This window comes from Mus caroli, unplaced genomic scaffold, assembly GCF_978045245.1.
Source record: "Mus caroli unplaced genomic scaffold, Mus_caroli_1 scaffold_14, whole genome shotgun sequence".
Taxonomy (NCBI): Eukaryota; Metazoa; Chordata; class Mammalia; order Rodentia; family Muridae; genus Mus; species Mus caroli.
Genome location: NW_028227269.1, coordinates 111,115,018 through 111,128,303, shown reverse-complemented (window position 1 = coordinate 111,128,303; position 13,286 = coordinate 111,115,018). Strand labels below are relative to the sequence as shown.

Here is a 13,286-nt window from a genome sequence, read left to right as displayed (position 1 = left end):
GGTAGTCCCCAGATATCCAGGCAGTGCTGAGGAGAGGGCAGGGCGGGGCACATGGCTGGTCCCTTACCTGTCCCTGCCAGTCAGAGGTGTTGACGAGAATGATGTTCTCGGGGAGTTGGTCATCAGAGATGAGGATGTGGTTCAGCTGGTCATACACAGTCTTCCTGGGAATCTAGAGACCCCGAGGTGTCCACACAAGGAAACGCAGCACCCAGGCCTTTTAACTCCCAACCCTGGGTCTCACACTCATACTACCTACAGGCATGGAGGCTGAGGGCAAGTAAGGAGGTGCCTAACTATATGTGGAGGTCCCTAAGTCTGGAGCGGCCACACTTCAGGTGGTGGGACAGCACCTAACTAACGTGGAAGTCCCTAAGTCTGGAGTAGCCACACTTCAGGTAACGGGACAGCGCTAACTAACGTGGAGGTCCCTAAGTCTGGAGTAGCCACACTTCAGGTAATGGGACAGCGCTAACTAACGTGGAGGTCCCTAAGTCTGGAGTAGCCACACTTCAGGTAACGGGACAGCGCTAACTAACGTGGAGGTCCCTAAGTCTGGAGTGGCCACACCTTGAGTGGCAGGACAGGGTCAACAGGCTTCCTGACAAGAGGACCTATAACTGTCTTCTCACAGCAGGCCCTCCAGGTTTGCCCAGTCCTCCGGACCCCTAGGCTTCTCTCTGCTCTGTCTGGGCAGTGTCCTCCCCAGTTCCTACCCTAACCTGAAGCTGGCTCCTCGTGTCTGGACAGCGCTCATTGTCTAGGCTGTTGGCCCGTTCATTCTGTGGCCGAGCAGGCTGTCGCTCCTTCAGGGATGTGCTCCGGCCCCGGCGGCCGGCCGGCTTTGATTCTGACCTGTTAGAGAGCAGGAAAGGCGGTGGAGAACAGCTGGGGTGGTAAGCTGTATGTTCACTGCAGGTTGCACACTGCGCTGCCCCACGACAGCTGCCACCATCCCCACCTGACAGACCCTGTGAGGTGACACTGAAATCTCCCCAGCAACCTGAGCCCTCAGTGGCAGGGAAGCAGTGGTGTCTCTTGGGCACTTTGGCCTTTAGGGTGGTAGGCCAGCAGATGGCAGAGCTGCTAGTGACCAAGTGGCTTCCCACAACCCTGCCCTAAAGGTGCAGAGAGTCCCTGAGCACGAAGCCCACACCTGGTGGAGGGGATGACAAGTGACTCAGTCTTGATGATTCTTCCACTGGGAGGCAGCTTCTCGGTGAACACATCTAAGGTGGAGGTCTCAGCCTCTGGGCTGTCCTCAGGTTGCCCTGATGGTTCCCGGGGGACTGCTGTACTCTGATGGGTTGAGAAAGAGCCATAAGCACCAAATGCAGAAACATTTACCGTGCCTCTCCCGTCCGTGTGCCCGATTTGGGGTAAGGCTCTGGGGTTCCTCTAACCTCAGGTCTTGCGTAAGGCGCAGTCACAAGCGAGAGGAGAGGTATTCCTCTCCTACAAGTAGCTTTTAGACCAACTATGATCAGCACCAAACCTGCTGGAAACCCCACCCACCCTGCTCCTTATCAGAGAAACTCCATGAGGGCCTGGGTCTGATAGCAAGGCTAGGACACAGCCCTCCACCTGAGATACCTGGCCAATACCCACAGAGTGAACAAGGATCACCAGGCAGCCTGGTGGCTCCTGGGGGTGGTATACATGTTTTCAGAGTATGCGAACACAAACCCCATGTGCAGGTCTGTACATCTGAGTCAGCTGCACACGACAGGTGGATGAAGGCCCCCCTGCCCCATGCCTGCTTACAAGGGTCACCGTGTCAGAGATGCTGTCGCTGAGCTGCTGCTTGCCTCCCAGGGATCGCGTCTTCTCAGGTACATCAGCCTAGGGGTGAGGAGACAGGAACTGGCTTATGCTGTGGAACCAGGATGTCTACTTCTGGATGGGAGGAAGCCCAGGGAGACTAGCTGCGAATTTCACAGACTGTGAGCTCAGGATTACATTAGAAGATGCACCTGCACCTGGGCAGAACCCTGAGCCCAGGATACATCAGCTAGGTATACACTGGCTAGCTATTCAGGACTCATGGGGAGGAAGGATGAGGGTGCCCAGCCATGTCCAAGGGTCTCACACTGCATAGAATGGCCTACTCACCGGGCTCGGAGGCTCCCTGTGGCTCCGGGCACTGTGGATGCTCCCTATCTCTGTCTGTGAGCTGGAGTGAGACAGGCCTTCGAAGTAAGGCCTGGATAAAGAAAGGAGTAGATATTAATTCCCTAGATCCCTCCCTATACACTTAGAATGAGATTCAACCCCTGCACAACAGGGCAAGCAGCATGGACCTCAGCAACAGAAGAGAGCAACATCCAAAGACACAGTGTGGAAGAACTGTGTAACTAAACACCTGCCTCTGAGGGAACCTTACCCTATGAGAGGATTCTGCAGTGACAACTCCAGGTGGCATAGCTCCTGCACTGCCTATGAAGTCAGCAGCAGAGAATGTGTCCCAGGGCTGCTGAGATGACTCAGTGAGTAAAAGCTCCTGCTGCTAACCCTTAAGACTTGAGTTTGACACAACTATCTTTAACTCCAAAATTTGAAACTCTCACACAGACATACATCCAGGCAAAACACCAATACACATAAAATAAAAATTTAAATAAATTAAAAAAAAATAAATAAAAGACTTGAGTTTGAACCTTGGGACCCACGCAGTGGGGAGGGGAGAAGTAATCCTAGCAATCTGTCCTCTGACCTTCATTCTTGTGCTGTGGCACACACGTGCCACCTCCCACAATAAAATGTAATTTAAAACAAGAAGAAAACCCCATCTGCTTGTGTTGCTCACCCCAGGTAGGCAGTCAACACCACACGGTAAGTGGTTGTCAGCACTGGATGCCCCTTGTGGTTTGAAAAGGTGTGGCCTTCATAAACTCATGTGTGCAAATGCTTGGCCCACAGGGAGTGGCACTATCAGGAAGTGTGGCCTTGTTGGAGGAAGTGTGTCACTGTGGGGACAGGTTTTGCGGTCTCCTATGCTCAAGCTCCACCAATGCAGACCCAGTGTCCTGCAGAACTTTCAGCTCCTTCTCCAGCACAATGCTGCCGTGCTCCTGCCAGGACAATAATGGACTAAACCTCTGAGATTTTAAGCCAATCCCAATGAAATGTTTTCCTTTTATAAGACTTGCTGTGGTCACGGTGTCTGTCTCTTCGCAGCAATGAAATCCTAACTGATACCCCAGTTGAGAACCGAGATCTACAACCAGACTACAGGAAACAGAAGAACATTTTCAACAGCACAAGGGTAGCATGGGCAGGTCCAAACAACTAAGTCATCCAAGACACATTCAGACTGCTCCAGACCAACACACAGGACTCGACACCAAGCCTGAGAAAGCCATTTCAGACTAATCCAGAACAGACATGACTCTGGATCAGCCAGGGTAACTCCTGACAATCAGATCAACCTGGATGAATGTATCTGTCTTCAGCAGATAAGTGTGAGTGAAGAAAGAGGAGATGAGGACAGCAGAAACCCAAGAGATGTTATAGAACTCAGGCTAAAATAGCTGGCAGGATTTCTGCTGGTCCATGTGGGTGAGAAGGCTATGCAGACCTGCAGATGTGGGGCGCCATTTGTGACTACTTAGGATCAGGGTACCACAGTGATCATACATCACTCCAGAACTACAGGCATTAGCTGGCCAGGGATTACGCCAACATAGTGTCATAGGGCTCATGATGGGAGGATCTGGACTCTGTGGGTGAGCCTAAGGTGACCCAGCAGAGGTCACACTCAAGCCTAAAATGAGGCAGGAAGGTGCAGTGCTGAGACAGGGGGACTGAGGTAGAGGAGCACAGCAAGGAGCTTGCTTGACCTAGAGTACATCCCCCAAACCAGCAGTTAACACCTGGACTGAGCCCAGCAAGGCACAGGTAGGAAAAGCAGCTGAGGCCTGAGGATGCCACCCCAGAACCAGAAACATAAGAGGCATTAGAGTTTGTTTTCTGAAACAATGTCTCATTATTCTGTAGTCTAAACCGCCCTGAAACTCAGCTATTTAAAGTTTGCAATGCCAAGTTTCCTAAATGCTGAGACTACAGGCATGAGAAACCAAGCCGAGCAGTAATGAATAAAGTGCTGTCATCACTGAGAGTTATGGTTAATTAACTGCAAGACACAAGAAATCCAAATTTGGAGGAGCACTGGATGGGGCTTCCCTCTGCTGCTCGTGATAGTAGGGCCCTGTAGTTTCTAGTATACCTCAGGGCTGTTAGCAGGGGGAATGGAGAGGGATACTCTAGGGCCCTTCATTCTTCTGCAGTCTGCTGCAGGGACCAAGCTCTGGCCTCACAGAGCCCCTTCCAGCTCAAGCCCTTTCCCTGATGATGGCTCTGCTTGTCTCTAGTTCCTAATGGATATGCAAGCACTGTGGTCCATTTACATGGTTACCACTCACCCCGAGAAATACTCTGCCTGTGGAAAGATGCCAGACCTAGATCCAATGGGTCAGTAGTTATGCCCTTCCACACCTATCTTTCTCCAAAGGCATCCTTTGTTTCTGGCCACGGGGAAAAGCTACCTGGCTCTGTCTACCCACTAAACTTGGACTCACTCCATGCTACCTCCTCTCAGGATTTCCTGGTCTACCCTTCGAGAGCTGTCCAAGCACGTGGTGCCCCAAGGTGAAACATGGGTCATAACAAACGGTCAGCCCAAACCAACTCAGACCATTCTAGAACAAGACTATCAGGCAGCTCAGAATCCTTGTCTAGGCTCAGGCTTATTGGACTTGGCAGTTTCAACGTGGTAGAGCTTACCTGAGCTTGGGCTTGGGGGTGCTAAGGACACTGTCATCGTCATCCATGTCAGGGCCACTGTCGCTGGGGTTCTCCACGTCCAGCGTGTCATAGAGAAGATCCAGGTCCTCCTCCACCTCGGGAACATGTTCTGCAGGGTCCTGCTCCGAATCCAAGACCTAAAGCGATGGATGCTGACATATATGAGAGCCCACAGAGACCTGTGCCACTGCTTGGCTCACAAAGCAGGTGTGCAGGAACACGAGCAGGAGGGCAAACAGTGCCACACACGCTCACTTGACAAAACATCGTACTGTTTGCTTTTTTTCTCTCTCTCCTCTCTCTCTGAGCAGTCACAGGACAGAAGTTAATATCAAATATCTCCCCCTGTCTCTTTCTGCATTGCTGTTTGAGACAGACTTCTCTCACTGAACCATAGTGAACTGTCAGCCTCACTCGCTGGACCACAAGCCCCAGCAATCCTCCTGTCTCCTACTCCAGCACTGTGGTTACGCATATGCACAGCTGCACCCACTTCTAAGTCCACTGCAGATCCAAACCCAGGTCCTCACGCTTGTGTGGGGACACCACTCACTGAGCATCCATTTCCCAATACCTCTTCACGCCTCTAATCTAGGAATTGGGTCACCTCAGAGACCTCAAGTCACCTCATCGTGTGATTACCCTTCAATGGCTTGGCAAGGATGTGTCTAGAACACAGTGTTCACACTTTGTAAAACACAGAGATAGCTAAACTTGAACAGCACATGAGGTCCTGACCCCTCAACCAAGATACGAAGTTCTCTCCCGGAAGTCCTCTGGGCCTGGCAGAGCCACATTGTATTTCCCCAGGCAAACTCTGATCAGAGATGGTGTCAGAGTGTCTACCAAGAGAAACTTGTAAGCACTGTGTTGGAGAGCCTCCAGTAAGTGACTCAGGAACGAGGGTGACCTCTCATGAGGATCAGCAACCACTGAGAAAGAGCTGTGAGGAGTGGCTCCTCCCGTCCTTCCCATGAGGATGAAGACTGTCCTTGAAGAACAGGACTGCCCCAGACTCTCAATCTGCTGAGCCCTGATCTTGGACTTGCAGCCTGCAGACCCACGAGCCAGACACACTGGCTGTTGCATTACACAACCTGAGATGATTATCTACAGCTTAAACCAGCACAGAGCGGCAGAGAGCTACTGTATGCAGCAATACAACAGCACGGAGCTACCGTATGCAGCAACAGAACAGAATGCTGGTAAAAAACAGAGCAGAACCCAAAGGAAAAAGTGTGGTTCTGGGAACTGGAGCACAGGTCACCTATGACAAAGCAGGAAAGCTGGGTGGATCTACAGGTAGATAGATCGAGGTGTTTTATGGAACGTAAGTGATAACACAGGGTATCTGGCAAAATAAACCTCCAATTTAGAGGGAGCCACGTGAACTCTCTTGACAGTTCACAATGATGCGCAAGGGGGAAAATGAGATAGAAATCAAGAGAAATGAATTTTAAAGATTCTGAAAAGTCCCAGTCAGATCAGGTTGTAAAGAAGCCCAGTGGTTTACAGTGTGTACTGCTCTCACAGAGAGAGCTAAGTTCCCAGCACCCAAGCAAGGTAGTTCAAAGCTCCGTAACTCCAGCTTCAGGAAATCCAATGCCCACTTCTGCCTTCTGTGGGCACTGCAAGGCAACTGCACAAGCCACCCCCACCCCCCAGATGTCCATATGCACATACAATTAAAAATAAAGTATTTTTAAAAGTTCAAGTTTAGAGAGACTGGTAATGGCTAGAGGGAGCAAGGGACTGCTCAACAGGACGGAGGTGACCCTAAGATGCTTCCCTGCTGAGGACCCGAGGCCGCAGGTTCCAGTGGCTGCCCCTCAGCCTCAGAGCTGTCTTCACAGGGCCCAGGCAGCAGAACAATCCCACACATGGCATACAGGCAGCAACTGTGAGTGCCAACTCTCAATGTTTGCAAAATTGTAATCATTTTAAATTGGTTGTCATAGGATGTGCTATCCCTGGCAGAGGCCTGAGGGCAGAGTGCAGAGGAACCATGGCAGTGGTGTGCTCAGAAAGGCCACAGTGCCAGCCCAGGAGAGCCAGAAGCTCATAGCTGCCACTGAGATCCTGTAGGCTGCACTTAGCAACACTGTGGGTTGCAGTACCAGGCCCTAGAACCCCAGCTCCAAGCCACTATGTCCTGAGAGCAGATTATTGAACCAAAGAAGGGTTTTCTAGCCTTAAGATTCAATGTTTGGGGAACAGAAAGGAGGCTCTTGCAGAGAGAATCGAGTTTGGCTCCCAGCACCCACACAGCAGCTTAAACCATCTGTAACTTCAGTTGTAGGGATCTGCTGTCTCCGCCTCTTACCTCTGTGGGCATCAGGCATGCGCACCCTGCACTTATACACATACAGGCAAAGCATTCATGCCTATAGAAGTCAATCAATCATTTCTCTTTCTTTTTTTTTTTTTTTTTTAAGATCTAACGTTTGAGGTCAATGAGAATAAATAATATTTTTGCCAAGTCTAAGGACCTGAGTTTGATACCTGGGTCTCACTCGGACACACACGCTACGTAAGCAAGCAAGTAAGTAAACAATGTGTCGAATGCCTTGCCCTGCTGAGTGTTGGACTTTGGGGAGCAGTTCCATCAGTTTCCTTTTCTCCGCGTTCCCAATACAATCTCTGCCCTCCCTATGCTGGTCTCATAACTCACTCTGCACAGATTTCCTGCTCACACCCGACAAGTCCTGCTCAGCCACGTCTGATGTAGACAATTGCAGACACTCCAGTATTTAAGAATCTGGTTAATGCTAGTGTGAGTTAAGGCTATAAGGGCTGATGGGATAGAATGAATACATTTTGTGTGAGGGAAAGAAATGAATTTTAGGATCTAGGAACAGAATGGTTTGATCTGAATGCTGTGTCCCCCAAAATTATGCTGAAACCTAACCCTCAATGTAATTCAGTAAGAGGCCCTTAAGTAGTGCCGCTGCCATCACTGTGTGAGGACGTGAGGATGCGGCACCGTTCAGGAAGATCCAGTCGTCTCCACAGAAGAATCTGCCAACACCTTGACTTTGGCCTTTCAGTCTCCAAAACTATGAAAGGCATCTTTTGGATATACTTTACACACACACACACACACACACACACACACACACACACACACACACACACACACAGTGAGGAGAGGGGCATTGAATCCCCAGGAACTGGAGTTACAGATGATTGTGAGCTACCATGTATGTGCTGGGAACTGAACCTGGATCTTCTACCAGAGCAGCCAACCAGTGCTCTTAACTGCTGAGCTGTCTCGACAGCCCCTGTCTGTATTTGGTTACAAAAACCTAGAAGTTTAGTTACAGCACAACAATGACCATTTAAGATCATCTGCAGTCCCACACAGGTGACTGCACACTCCAGGACAGCTGGTGGGTTGTGAGTGAGAGTCGAGGAGTGCTGAGACAGAGGTGGAGCTATGGCTGGACATTCCTTTCCTCACATACAGGACAGATATCAAACAGCTCACATGGCTTGGTAACTTGCATGAGTTCTACACAATGTGGGAGATTATGCCCTGACCACTGTCCAAGATATTGGCTACACTTTCCAGATTTTAGGCCGAGTCTTGGAACCCAGAACAAAAGCTGCGTATGTCAGGTTTATTTTGTTGCTTGGTAAGCATGGAACTCCATGGTCAAATCAACCTGCCTCTTCCTGCAAGTCTACAATGGTCCTAGGCTAGGCACTTTGCTTGCTGTGCGCCACTCTCAGCTACTCTGGGTCTGTCACAAGCTTCAAGATACAGGGCCCAGAGGTTATTCCACTGAAACGGGTATGGTGTCCCAGGATGGGTACTGGCCCCAAAGAGAGCCCCCAAAGCTGAGAAGTGCCGCTCCCAGTACCTGCATATGGCCCTTGCACACATGGATGCAGAGGGTGGGGACATGTTCTGAGAACCAAACATCCAAATGTCCCCTCTCTACTGTGGGCACAGAATCTTGACTGTTTTATGTGATTTTCTTTGGATTATGAACAAATTCAATACCTAAGACTGGGGATTAAAGAAAAACTAAAAAAACAAAGAGTCACGGTATGTTGGTCACAGAACAGGCTATGTATGTATGTATGTATGTATGTATGTACATATGTATGTATGTATGCATGTGTGTATGTATGTATGTATGTGTGTAGGTGTGTATGTGTATGTATGTATGTATGTATGTATGTATGTATGTGGGAGTTGGAGCATGGAAAGTCTTGTTTCTTCTACTTGTTTTTTCTACGAACCTGAAACTGCTTCCCAAAATACTCTGTTTATATAAATCAATGCTCAACTCTCTACTGGGTCTTTCCAGTAGAAGTTTGGGAGTTTGGTTGCTGGCCTCTCTTACACAGCTGCCACCCAGGCTGACAGGCAGAGGCAATACCCCATGGATGGTAAGTCCAGAACCCGATCTGGCCTGGAGGTTCACTGGAGCATTTCTTGACCAGCATGACATCAAGGGGCCTTTGGCAGCTACAGAGCCCTGGCCCACTCACCTCCTCTGACACCTTGAACCTGCGCAGTAGCGCCACCACCTTCTGCTTGAAGTTCTGTTGCTGTAAGACAAGAAGCACAGGAAGCTCACGTGAAGAATGATGATGGGAGGGGCTACATTCCTGGGACATAGCAAGGAACTGCACTCTGGTCTCTCAGTAATGAGGGACAGGAGGAGACACAGCTCACATGCTATGAAAGCATAAACTGGACGCAGCTTTTACATACAGCCATGTGCACATTCTTAGTGTTGGAAAGCACAGCCTGAGTCCAGACTCAGAAACGCCTGGGGAGCTAACAGTCCACAGCCACTGAGGGCGACTGAGGAAGGGCACAGGGTGGCTCTGCAGCCGCAGAAGCTTCAGCAGTCCCATCCAGGCTCTCTAGCACCTGCCACAGCTCCACCTCCCAGGGGAGGTCCTGGCCTCATCCTCAGGAGGAAACTGCCACCCCGTGGGAGGCACTCAGGATAGCTCATGGTGGATGAGACGAGGGATCCTGTAAGCTCTGAGTTTAGTCAAGCTACTCCAGCCACTGTCCTCTCGGTATGGCTACCCTTACAGAACTGACCCTAACAGGGAGGACTCTTCCTGCACAACCCCTCAGGCTGGCCCATGAACTCCAGATGGTGCTGCCTGTGGTCAGGGGAGCCCCAGTTTATATTCAGCTTCTGTACTGTGGCCACTGTCTGTGCACAACCTCCTCATACCTGCCAAAGGCTGACAGTGCTGTCCCCGGTCAGTATCAACAAGGGGCTACCCATGCCAGTCAGTTCTGAAGCCCAGTTGCTGGGCTCTAAGGGGCTGCAGGTCCACTGGTGGTCACTGGGCAGGATGAGAATGGGCTGAAGTCTACCCCACATTTCCTCCCATGGGAAAGGCCTAAACAGCTGAGTCTCTGTGCTGGCAGAGCAGGCTCCACACATGGTGAGTCTGAGTCCCGCACTGACAGGACAACACCCAGTGGCCTCTATCTGTAGGTTTGTGGGCTTGAGGCAGCTATCCCAGCCTTATTCCAGATCCCAGGGCTCCATGACCATATAAAGCTGGAGTGGGGGCAGGAGAGAGTGGCAGCCAGAAGACATCCTTGTCTGGCTCATGTCCATTTTGACTAATAACAACTAGGTGCTAGTAAGACAGGATTCTGGACTCCGGGCAAGTGGGAATTCTAAGACTCTTTCAGGCCTTATATGAGGTCCTCAGAAAAGGCTGTCTGTCCTCTTTCCCTCAGCCTTCCAGTGAGCCTCCCAGCCTCTGCCCACCCTCCTCACCCTTCCCCAGTGTTAGTAAAACTAGTTTCCACCGACCCTGGTCATGGACGTCGTTCTTACTATCGAGCGCCGCTGCTTCTTGGGTTTTCCCACATCAAAGTCATCCTCGTCAAGATCCTGTATAGACAGAGAGGCAGAGAGCCTGAGGCCACTGCGCCCACACAGCAGGCCCGCCCCACAGTGCGAGGGAGGCCATCACTTGGCAGTCAGCTACTATCAGTCCCAAACCCTGCAGAGTTGTTGTAGGCCCAGGGAAGAAACAAACAGGTGCGGCACATATAGTTCCCTTCTCATCCTGTGTGGGCAACTCAGGGAAGTCCCCTCAGTCCCCAGCCCTGATCTACAGAGGTGGAAGAGGGAGGTGCCAGGTATCTCCCCATCTCAGGCTCCCACTTTACCTGCCCTTGTACAGCATCGTCACTGGCTTCTTGCTCAGAGGAAAAGCTCTCATACTCCTCCTCAGAGTAGTTATCTGTGGAATGAGCACACAGAAGGGAGAGTACCTCTAGATTCTACCCGACGCCATGGCGATGAGTTGGCAACAGAACCACGGGTGTCCCCTGGGAGCAGAGGGGAGACAGACCCGTGTAGACCAGGGAACATGGAGGCACAGCACTGGTGTCTTAAGGAACATGCCTGCTGACATGTTGGTGGAGTAAGGAACATGCCTGCTGACATGTGCCTGCTGACATGTTGGTGGAGTAAGGAACATGCCTGCTGACATGTGCCTGCTGACATGTTGGTGGAGTAAGGAACATGCCTGCTGACATGTGCCTGCTGACATGTTGGTGGAGTAAGAGAGCAGGGGAAACAGAGCGAGCCCCACTGTGATGGCAGCAGCAATGACAGGGGCCAAGCACCTTCTCCACACCAGAAACTGGGTGTTCACAACACCGAAGGCCACAGGATAGATCCATGGCACCTACATATCGAGGGTTCAGAGAACTTATAAATGAACTTCAACAGTGCACACGACTCCCTCAAAGCTTCTAGCTAGAGAAAACCCAAAAGACTCTACCTTCTCCGACCACACTGGGACGGCCTCCCACACATGTGGCAGGAAGTGGCAAGAGCAGAGCGGGGAAGCAGAGGAAGGAAGGCAGTGACTCACCTGTAGACTTGGCCTTGGGGCCAGCCTGCATTGCACTATCCTCATGGTCGATGGGCTGGCTGGACAGGGACACGATCCAGATCTCGGCCACCTTGACAGAGGCCTCTTTGATGCTGCTGCAGAGGCTCAGAACTTGGCCGCCCTCAGAGGGGTGCTGCATCACCTATGGAACATGGTCTAGGTATCAGGAGGGCTTCCACCCCAGAGAGCTCCAATATTCAGAAACAGGGCACACCTAGTAGAAGGCTGGGCAGGAAACCATAGAAACCTTGGGCAAAGTAGATTGGCTGAGCAGGGAGGTCAGTGCCGGGATGGGCATTTCTGACTGCAGATAGACAGAGGAGTGATCTATAGACCACTCAGTTCTGGCACCCCTGCTGCCCTGTGGACATCACTCAAATTGTTCCTACCCCCACTCACCACTGTCTACTGTCCAGCTGTCAGTAGCAGCCTCAGTGTGTGACAGTGGGGGGCCACTCAGCCTTGGGGAAACATATATAAAGACTCATGAGGGCAGACGTCAAGGAGAAGCAGCTTAACAAGCTAGCAAGGGCAGCAGAAAGCAGTACTGACCTAGCGATTGTCCTGGCCCTGACACTGCCTCAAAAGCAGGCACAGATGCTAGGCCTGTTCCTGACAGGGCATACAAGTTGCTTTGGGGCCTCTTGATCAGATTCAAATGTTAAAATTTTATAGATTAAAAAAAGATCGGTACTGGAGCCAACAAGATGTCTCAGCAGGTAAAGATATTGCAATGACCTCATTTCAATCTCTAGAAGGCACATGGTGGGAAAAAAAAATCTACTGCCATAAACTGTCCTCTGACCTCAACACATATGTGCGCGCACATGCACACAAATAAACACATAAAATAGCCTTTTAAAATTGGGGACTGATTTAGGAGGACAACTCTAGTCAGTAAAGAAAATAAATTTAAAGGATGCTCACATTTTTTTTTAAACCAACATTTCAGAAACTGATCAGGAAGTTTCTGGAAGGCAGGCCAGCCACCCTGTGCCAGATACTGGGGCCTTCCTGTGCAAAGTATGCACAGGAGACACATGGAGGAGAAACCTCTCTCCCCTAACTCTACAGATGCACTAAGAGCTTGTCACTCCCTAAGGTAGCCTCAGATCTAAGTGACCTCTGCAGCACCGGTATGTGACCACAGGGGTTGAGGGACACCCAGGCTTGGGTAAGATGGGGGAGTGCAGTGTAGGCATGTTATGTGTGCGTGTGCATGTGTGCATGCACGCGTGAGCCAGGATAAGGTGGAGTCTCTTTACCTAGAAAAACATGCTCTCTGGCTTCCTCACTGGGAGGGTAGGGAACTTTTTAAAAAGGACCTGTGCTAAAGACAGGCCTGTACGACTGCTCTGACCTCAGCAGACTACTGCTCTCTGGAACATCCTGACATGGAGCCACAGGTAACTCAGGGCCTGGTCCTGCCTGGACAGTCAGAAGCATATGCCATACCAGCTGCTTCACCTCAAAAGAGCCTTCTAGTCCAGGCAGGGTCCCAGGCAGACACACAGACAAGGCCCTGGCAAAGGCTTGTGCCTCTCTCAAGCCTGCTTTGCTGCCAGCCCTTTTCTTCATGCTCT

General features: G+C 50.9%; 1 protein-coding gene across 10 annotated transcripts in view; it reads right to left on the bottom strand.

The window, feature by feature from the left end:
• The window catches only part of Pacs2 (phosphofurin acidic cluster sorting protein 2), a 59,404-nt gene that overhangs the window by 12,451 nt on the left and 33,667 nt on the right, over nt 1-13,286 (bottom strand). For 5 of the 10 annotated variants that reach the window (XM_085830715.1, XM_085830718.1, XM_029484533.2 and 2 more), the window contains 10 exons: nt 11,683-11,845; nt 10,970-11,043; nt 10,608-10,688; nt 9,304-9,363; nt 4,783-4,940; nt 2,113-2,203; nt 1,765-1,842; nt 1,157-1,299; nt 717-855; nt 68-172 (listed from right to left, as the gene is read on the bottom strand). In XM_085830715.1, coding sequence (XP_085686841.1) covers nt 68-172; nt 717-855; nt 1,157-1,299; nt 1,765-1,842; nt 2,113-2,203; nt 4,783-4,940; nt 9,304-9,363; nt 10,608-10,688; nt 10,970-11,043; nt 11,683-11,845 — 1,092 coding nt within the window. The remainder of the gene's footprint in view (nt 1-67; nt 173-716; nt 856-1,156; nt 1,300-1,764; nt 1,843-2,112; nt 2,204-4,782; nt 4,941-9,303; nt 9,364-10,607; nt 10,689-10,969; nt 11,044-11,682; nt 11,846-13,286) is intronic. The other 5 variants (XM_085830716.1, XM_029484534.2, XM_021178908.3 and 2 more) reach the window with 3 other exon arrangements.